We start from the raw sequence: 9,042 nt of genomic DNA, 5'->3' as shown, positions 1-9,042 counted from the left end.
TTGGGAGAAAATGATAAATTAAAATTTTAATTATTGGATTTTTTTAGTTATTGTGTAAAAGTTTAGAAAAGTAGAAATCAATAGAAAATTAATGAATGAAGATACAATACTTTTTGGGTTCTTTAACTTATTATATATTATGAAAAATCTTTTACTTTTAATTATTAAATTTTTATATTTTTTAATATAGAAAGTCATAGAACTAAATATTTTATTTTGAAAAATCATATTTGACTTATGAAAATGTGTTATGCGTGGTCCCTACTTTCATAAACGAATGACCAAACTCTATAAGAAAAAAAAGATAATCCAATTAGAAATAAGAATGAGCAATTGAATGACATCTGTTACTTAAAGCTTTTGTGTGTAGTCTCTATTGATCTAGCAACATTTTGAACAAACCTATACATATAGACATCAAAAGTGTAGGTCACCAAAAAGTGTTATACTAAATGACAAAATTTCAAATCAATTGCTGTCCAAATAACACTTGTTTAGACTGCAAAATTTGAAGGTCTGTGAAAACTATTTTTAGAGTAACTATATTATTTATCAATTTTGAATTAACCTATGTTAGAGTTTATGTAGGTTTGAAAGTATAATCCCAGAGATTAATTACTGTTTTTTAATTAACAATTTCTAGTATAATGTGAGACTTGGTTTAGTTAAATCGGTGTTCATAAAACTAATGTTAATATATATATATATATATATATATATATATATATATATATATATATATATTTTAAAGCTGGTTTTGTGAGTTAAAATAATATAATTAGCAATCAAGCATGTAATATTGAATTAATAATATTATTCTATCAATTGAATTAACTTACCTCGTTTGTTTAGATGGAGACTTCTGTGGCAATCGTTAGATCCCAAATTTCTTCAAGATACGATGATAATGTTAGCCACTTCGCATGGCGACACGTCACGCTAAGTACATTATAGTGAGTATGTATGCACAATATACTAAGAGAGAAAAAACATTTTTAACCAACAACAACGAATCAAAAAAAGAAAAAACACAAACAACTTTTCATTTTCATTTACTGCGAACCCAATTATCTGTAGCCAATGATAATCATCTTTTTCTTTTTCTTTTTCTTGAGTCTCCAACTTTTAAACTAAATTGTAACCTGGATTATTTTTATTTTTAAATTTTTTTTTTATATAGTTATTAGGTCTATTAGTTGTTTGGTTAAATCTAGCTAGATCCTTGTATAATGATAACATTTTTTAACAATTTTTTTACAATAAAACATGTGTCATCATTTTATTGGTCTGTTTGAAGTTATGTTTAAAAATATATTTAAAACGAATCAATCACAAGTTATCACGTATGCATTATTAAAAAGTTATCAAAAAAGAATTGTTAAAAGAACTTTTTCCATCTCGTTAAGTATAATTGTTAAATTATAAATTTGTATTCAAAATATATATATATATATATATATATATATATATATATATATAAAAGATTCACAACCTAACACATGAATTCTTTCAAATATGCTTTTTCAATTTCGATAATTTTATAAAAAGTATGCAATAATATTATGAAAAAACCTAATCTTGCAAGGACATTCTGAAAACAAGGCTGGTTGGGTTTATCAAATAGGAGACACAAATATAAATGACAGACCTAACCATATAAAGGATTGACATCACTCTTTACTCAAAACATTAAGATAATGGATCAAGGAAAATAAAATTTTAACACCATTTTTTTGACACCATTTTGACACTGCACACGTGTCAAAATGTGGTTGGACGATTTCAAATTAAAAAACAAACTTTGGTTTTTCTCTTCCAAATATACTCCTGCCTCAACTTTTTTAATTTGAAATCGTCCAATCACATTTTGACACGTGTGCAGTGTCAAAATAGTGTCAAAAAATGGTATTAAAATATCATTGTCTATGGATCAATGGATCTATCTCCTTTATATAGTTTTCTACTGTCTCATTTTTATACAATGTAGAATTTAGACTTGAGAATAATGTGCCGTTATGAGTTGTTCTAATCGACATGGCAAGTGAAGTGAAAACTCCATTAATGTAATTGATATAAATCCAAAAAATAGTCGAGATAGGAGGTAAAGATATATTCTTTTATTCGAAAGTGCTGTAAAATATGGGAAACAAGTATATGGGCAGCGTTGAAAGAGTAAGTAAATGAAATCTGGGAATATAACTTTGTTCACATTTGTTTAGCCATTTTCAAAGATGGTGTCTAAAAGGAAGATTACCAGAATATATTTTTCCTTAGCATCTAAAATCTTCTTTCTTTTCTATAACCTCATCCATATCCCACGACACTTGTTATTCCCATTTCACCAAGCATGCACCTAGATACCATTCCTGTCTGAAAGGTTGTAACATCACTTGGTTTAGTTCAGCTCACAAAATGCCATATATATAAATATCTACACTACACATGAAAAAAAGAATATTTATACTCTTTTCCCTCCCATTAGTTTTCCTTATATATGTTACTCTACTAAATAGCTTCACCTTGATTACAAAACATTATCATTTTTAAGACATGTAAATGCCCCAGAGGAATATATTCCATCGCTCGTTTCTTCCTTAGTTGTTCTTCTTTTCTTCCTTTTATCTACCATGGCTTCCTTGCTAGACAAAGCTTTTCGCTTTGACATCTCTTCCTTTATATATCGCTTTTTCATCTATCATCAAGATCATCACCATCGTCGTCCTCATCACACCAAAGACGTTCACAGAAACTTCAACATGCCAAAGAAGGGCCGACCACTTTCCTTACAGGTTCACTTTCAACATTAATAATTACTTTGTTTTGTTTCATCTTAGATGTTTCAATCTTTCTCATCGGTCGTTTTTCTTCATTTCTCGACATGATCATAGGATGTTATCAGATAAATATATTGCAACAGTAGCGAAACTGATGAAACTGAGATTTTTTCGCATCTGGGTGTTCATTCAGTATTATGATGATAATAATCAGTTTAATCAGAGTTTGGTTTTGATGATACTTGGAAACTTGCAAAGTTTTATGTAAGATCTTGGATTCAAACTTACTGCAAAAATTAATCTTTCGTCGGTACAAGAGAAAGCGATATGTCATACATGAATTCATCTCCTTTTGATTAAAAAATTGAAGTTGAAGAAAAAAAGAAAGTAAGAATATAATTTATTACACGACAGGTTTAATGATCTTGTCAGACACGAAGTAGAAGAGTGAAAAAAAGTGACTTTTCAGACCAGTACATGAGAGAATATATCAGAGTTTTGTTCCCATCGCAGTTTTTTTTTCCTTGAACTTGTCAACAGTATTTTGATTATTACTTGCTTTAAAAGCTGTAACTGGTAATAACTTAAGAAAATAGCTATTGAAATTCATTATTTAGCTGAATTTTAGAGAGGTTTTGATTTATGAAAGAATCAGAATATGAGGTATGAGCAATATAGTTAGGAAAAAGTGAGATGCGAACTGAAATTGACATGTGAGATACTTATTCTTTTCAGACCGTTGAGCTGAAAGTAAGGATGTGCTGCACTGGCTGCGAGAGAGTTGTTAAAAACGCCATTTACAAGCTCAAAGGTATGTCTAATTTTAAAACTTTTTCAGAATTTTGGATTATATATTTTTGAAGAAAATGGAAGAAAGAATAAGTTTTTTTAATCAATTAAGAGAGTTATAAAAATGAATAAATAGAATTTTCCGTTATATATATATATATATATATATATATATATATATATATATATATATATATATATATATATATAAATGAAAACAAAATATAGTATGCCCTTTTCCCTCGGCAATCTCTTTCATACCTCAAACATATTCTATTCGTGGCTCAAATTGGCTAAGGAAAAATGATAGGAACATTTGGACAGGACAAAAAATATTTTTGGAATCCTATTCAAATTCTCCATTACATATTCTTACACAAACACATATATATATTAGAAAAATAAAAAATTTCAAAATTTATAAATTTTTATACCATTTTCAACCATTAAAAACACCATAGTGTCTGTGCGTGGGTGTCTATATATATTAGTGTGTTTTTTTATCAGCATAGTATTATATTATTCACCAAAAAAGAAACCAGTGAATTATTATTTTGATGAATTAGTTAAAATAAAAATTAACTTACTATGTTTTTACTTTATTTTATTTTGGAATTTGTATTTAATTTGTCCTCTTTATGGGAGAGGAAAACAAAGGAATATGATAGCAAAAGTTATCGTTTTAAGATAAGAAAGTGAATCCGCAAACATTTATATGATCAAATATTGACACTTAAAAAAATGAGTAGGTGAGTTAAAAAATTTATATTATTTAAAAATAAGTGAAATGAGTGATATATAAATAAAATTATTTATATTTATATTTTCTTAAGATTTAGATTATTTTGTTCATAATTTATTAAAGTCAAATTTTCTTTTATCTCTTCTTAAAAAACTTTACAGCATAAAACATTCTAACATATATTTTAAAGAAAATAAATAAAGGATTGAGTAATGGTAGAGTGATATTAATTTATTTTTAGTTGACATATATTATAAAAATAAAATAATCATAAAAAAATAATTTTTTGTATTTTTTTAAAGTAAAAAAAAAATAGTGTTGTTAAAAAAAGTTTCCAGTTAGGACTGCAAGTTAAAATTTCATATTATTTAAAAATAAGTGAAATGAGTAATATATAAATAAAATTCTTTATAATTTTTTTAAGATTTAGATTTAACATAGTATCTTGATTTCTTATTCATTATTTATTAATGTCAAATTTTCTTTTATCCCTTCTCGAAAAACTTTACAATATAAACCATTTTAATATATATTGTAAAAAAAAAGTAAATGATCAAATAATGATAAAATATATTAATTTACGTTCATTTCATTTGATATTCATTATAAAAATAAAATGGTCAAATAAAAATGTCATAAAAATATAAAATTTTGTTTTTTATATTTTTCTAAATAATTATTCCGTATATAAAGAATGTAATGGAAAAAATATATAAGAGGAGTAAAGATAAAATGATACACATTGAGAATTATTTGACACATCTAATAAGGGTAAATGATTTTTAAAGAGTAAAATTTTATAATTTTTTGAAAAAAGAGAAAATAAAATACAAGAAAAGATAATGTAAAATGAATGAAAAAAAAAATATGTGTGAAAAAATATCATTTTTTTTTATTATGAGAGTGTTGAAAATGATTTATAGGGATTGATTCGGTGGAAGTTGAGTTGGAGATGGAAAGGGTAACGGTGGGTGGGTATGTTGATCGGAATAAGGTGCTGAAAGCTGTGAGGAGGGCTGGGAAGAGGGCGGAGTTCTGGCCATACCCTAACCCACCGCTTTACTTCACCACTGCCGACCATTACTTCAAAGACACCACCCATGACTTCAAAGAAACCTATAACTACTACAGACATGGCTATAACCTCCCAGAAAAACACGGCACCGTTCATGTCTCTCACCGTGGAGACGACAACGTTAGCAACATGTTTAACGATGACAATGTCAATGCTTGCTCTGTCATGTAATCTAATCATCATCTTAATATATATACACGTCTCTGCTACTATACCTAATCGCCACAACTTTCTTCACATTTCATGTAAATTTCCATAAACTCTTATATATGTATATATAATATAGTATGCATCAAGCGTAGTTTGTGCTTCTGTCAATAACGTAAATAAAAAAATATATCATGGTATACTTTATCTGTTAATTTTATTAATTAGTATTACTTTAGAATAGAATTGTATGGCTATAAAATCCTTATTTGTATTCATATATGATATGTTAATCATTAAATTGAAAAATAAAATATACTTTTACTAATGTACGTAATAATTTATAGCATTAATAGTTAATTAGAATAAAAAAATATTTTGAATATTAAATTTATACGTATTTCTAAAATTGTTACATCAAAAAAACATAATTTTACTTTCTAACTACGCATAGAGTTATAAATTATTTTAAATTTGATCTCGTATTTTATAAGTCTATATTATATTTAATTGTCGTTTTCCTTAAAAGTTATTTTTAAACAACAAAGTTTTAAAATGTAAAAAGTATTAATTAATATAATATTCACTGTTCGATTTGGTAGTACTAATAAATTCAAAATATTAAAGTTTTAAAAATGCAATAAATTTATATAGTTATTGTAAACAGAAATAATACACTATTATATATATATATATATATATATATGGGGTTTGCGTGATTTTTCAGTTGCTACATTTTAAGATAGTGTACCAAGTTTTAGGTTACAAAAATGTCTCTGTTAAAAAAAGAAAACTAACTTTAAATCTAAAAGTATTTTAATAATTTTAAAATTTAATTTAAAATAAAAAAATAAAAGGTGGTTATGAAAAATCTTGATTGGTCCACGAGGGAAGTTATTAGCTTTTTATTATATATTTTTTAAAAGGTAGTTGTTTTTTAAAATAAAAAAATAAAATAAAAGGTAGTTGTTTTTTTAACCCAGATTCTATAAACCCATAAGGGTTCTATAAACCCAGACCGGTTGTATAAAGTCATGGAAATAAAAATTGTAAAAGATACCTTTTAAGTCATGGAAAATATGTTGCTTATGGATGTGATCCACCCATTTTTGAAAAACAACATAACTATACAAATTATATCTATTTAAAAATATTATAATTAAAAATATTCCTTAAATAATAGAAAATAACTACCTTTTTTTTATTTTTTATTTTAAAAAACAATTAATGAATAACTACCTTTTTTTTATTTTTTATTTAATTTAAATTTTAAAATTACTAAAGTATCCTTATATTTAAAGTATGTTTTTTTTTTTAAATAGAGATATTTTTGTAACCTAAAATTTGATACATTTCGCTAAAATGTACTAATTAAAAAATCAATTTATGTAAATTAGCAAACCCATATATATATATATATATATATATATATATATATATATATGAATTAAACAAGTGCGTAGTAAAAGTATCTCCAGGCATATATAATATACTCGTTTAATTTTGTATTTATTTAAGTTTGATTTTACCTAAATCCATATTTGAAAAGAGAAAATTGTCGGATGAAATATTTTTTGAAAACTTTTCTCATGAACTTCACATTATCGAGTAATACCTTATATGAAATGTGGTTTTGATTGCTCTAACAAAACAAAAATATCTAAAACTAATGAAATGAATTATTTTTTCAGTAAATATAAGATTTGTTATATAATTTCTTATATTCCACAATTATATGATCTTTAATTATGTAATTATTAATATTTCATAATTATATAATTATTAATAATGTATAAATTTTTGTTTCGATTAAATTTATATCAAACTTTTCATATCAAAATATAAACTTAAGTGAGTGTATATTGTAAAGTAAACCTAAATAATTTCCAGGATTGTTCATTTATTTTCTTTTGCCTTTTTCTTCACACTATATTTTATATGTTATAAATTTTTAAATATTGTAAAAAAATGGGATCTTTTTTACAATAATATGAAAGAGATATTCAGAATTTAAATATTAGAGTCACTCAACTCATCGTTCTTTTTCCTATTCATAACATTTTAAAGAGAATGTCTCATTTCCAATATTATTAAAATGATAATTTTATAAGTTTTCTTTTTATCAATTATAAATCGTAATACCTTGTATATACTCATTCTTAATTCTTGATTATAAATCATTCATCTATTAAAGTAGAAAAGTTTTAACTTGAAAGTTTTATTTGAAAGATAGTTCATCTGAACGATATTCTTTCACTTAAAAGAAGTAAAATTAACGACTTATTTCAATCGTCCAAGCATGGAGAGACCATGATTTAAAAAGGCCAATAAATCAGATTTAAATAGAATTGAATTGTCAGGTCAATCATAATAAAAATGTTCATAAAAAAAACTATAAATACAAATAATATGTTTGTTGAAAATTTTTACTATACATTTATTATTGTAACATTGATATCAAACTCAAATTCACTTCAGGATGAAATCAACTTTAACAAATACGTCTTATAGTTCAAAACACAACACGCACAAAAAAAATATAACATTAAAATAAATGACATAAAATTATTTTAAATAAACATTTGACTTTACGTAAAAAAACCCATCTCATTACTCAAATTATATTTCAACACTAATTAACATGACATCTAATTGAATCCAAAACTTAGGCAAAATTATTTAACTTTCAGAAGATTTTCTAATCAATGTTTTACTTAAAAATAAACATATTTTTCATTCAATGGATTTTCCAACACTTAAACCATTCAATCGAAATAAATACATACCGAAAATATATCTTAAATTAAAATCAACCTTAAAGTTAAATAAAAATAAGCAATCCTTCAATTATAGTTTTTTTTTCGTTCACATTTTCATCCAACCCAACTTGAAAGCACACTTACCCACATCAATTTGAATAATTATACTTTTAATAATTTAAGAACTCAAAATTTCCAACTCAACACATTCAAATTATATAATGTTTTATTTTTCTTTATATACATCCAGATATTTAAGCTAAACTTTAATTTACATTTCTCACAACATTTATTCTAAAATTAAACTGAAATTAAGTACTTCAAAATAAAGTCATTTACCTCTAAATACTATATTTCTCAAAGTATCTTTTAGAAAATGGAAAAGAATTATTATTATTTTAACTTATTTAAAAGATTTTATTTAAATAGAAACATATTTCTCAAACTTATTTAAAAGATTTTATTAAAATTAAAGAATAAGAGAATAATAATCAATGTTGGGTAGGAAAAAAAAGGAAAAAGAAAATAATAAAATAATCTTTCTTAATGCAGAACACAACATTTTAGAATTGAAATATTAGCTTAATGTGATAATAATTTGAATCAATATTATTTCCATAATTATAAACAATAATTAAAAATATATTTACTGTGTCAGTTATTTTGTAAAGAAAAAATTATATTTTCTGAGTATAATTACAATCCATGTCTTCAATATTATCTCATTTATTTTTTCTTGAAATTAAGACCATTTTT

The 9,042-nt window shown here is 24.3% G+C and overlaps 1 protein-coding gene across 1 annotated transcript; it reads left to right on the top strand.

Moving 5' to 3' along the window:
• The first annotated feature begins 2,497 nt into the window (after positions 1-2,497).
• LOC106771504 (heavy metal-associated isoprenylated plant protein 30) lies at positions 2,498-5,729 on the top strand. Its single transcript, XM_014657497.2, has 3 exons — positions 2,498-2,789; positions 3,510-3,585; positions 5,229-5,729. The coding sequence occupies exons 1-3, from the start codon at positions 2,628-2,630 to the stop codon at positions 5,549-5,551; spliced, it is 561 nt and encodes a 186-aa protein (XP_014512983.1). The 5' UTR covers positions 2,498-2,627; the 3' UTR covers positions 5,552-5,729.
• The last annotated feature ends 3,313 nt before the right edge of the window (positions 5,730-9,042 follow it).

Source organism: Vigna radiata, chromosome 8 (genome assembly GCF_000741045.1).
Source record: "Vigna radiata var. radiata cultivar VC1973A chromosome 8, Vradiata_ver6, whole genome shotgun sequence".
NCBI lineage: Eukaryota > Viridiplantae > Streptophyta > Magnoliopsida > Fabales > Fabaceae > Vigna > Vigna radiata.
The sequence above is the reverse complement of the archived record's forward strand: the minus strand, read 5'-3'. Positions and strand labels throughout refer to the sequence as shown.

Bases quoted from the DNA above. Each gene is read 5' to 3' on its own strand.
- LOC106771504 (XM_014657497.2), top strand. From the start codon at position 2,628: ATGGCTTCCTTGCTAGACAAAGCTTTTCGCTTTGACATCTCTTCCTTT. The intron at 2,790-3,509 runs GTTCACTTTCAA...TATTCTTTTCAG, and splicing joins GCCGACCACTTTCCTTACAG to ACCGTTGAGCTGAAAGTAAG. The intron at 3,586-5,228 runs GTATGTCTAATT...AATGATTTATAG, and splicing joins CGCCATTTACAAGCTCAAAG to GGATTGATTCGGTGGAAGTT.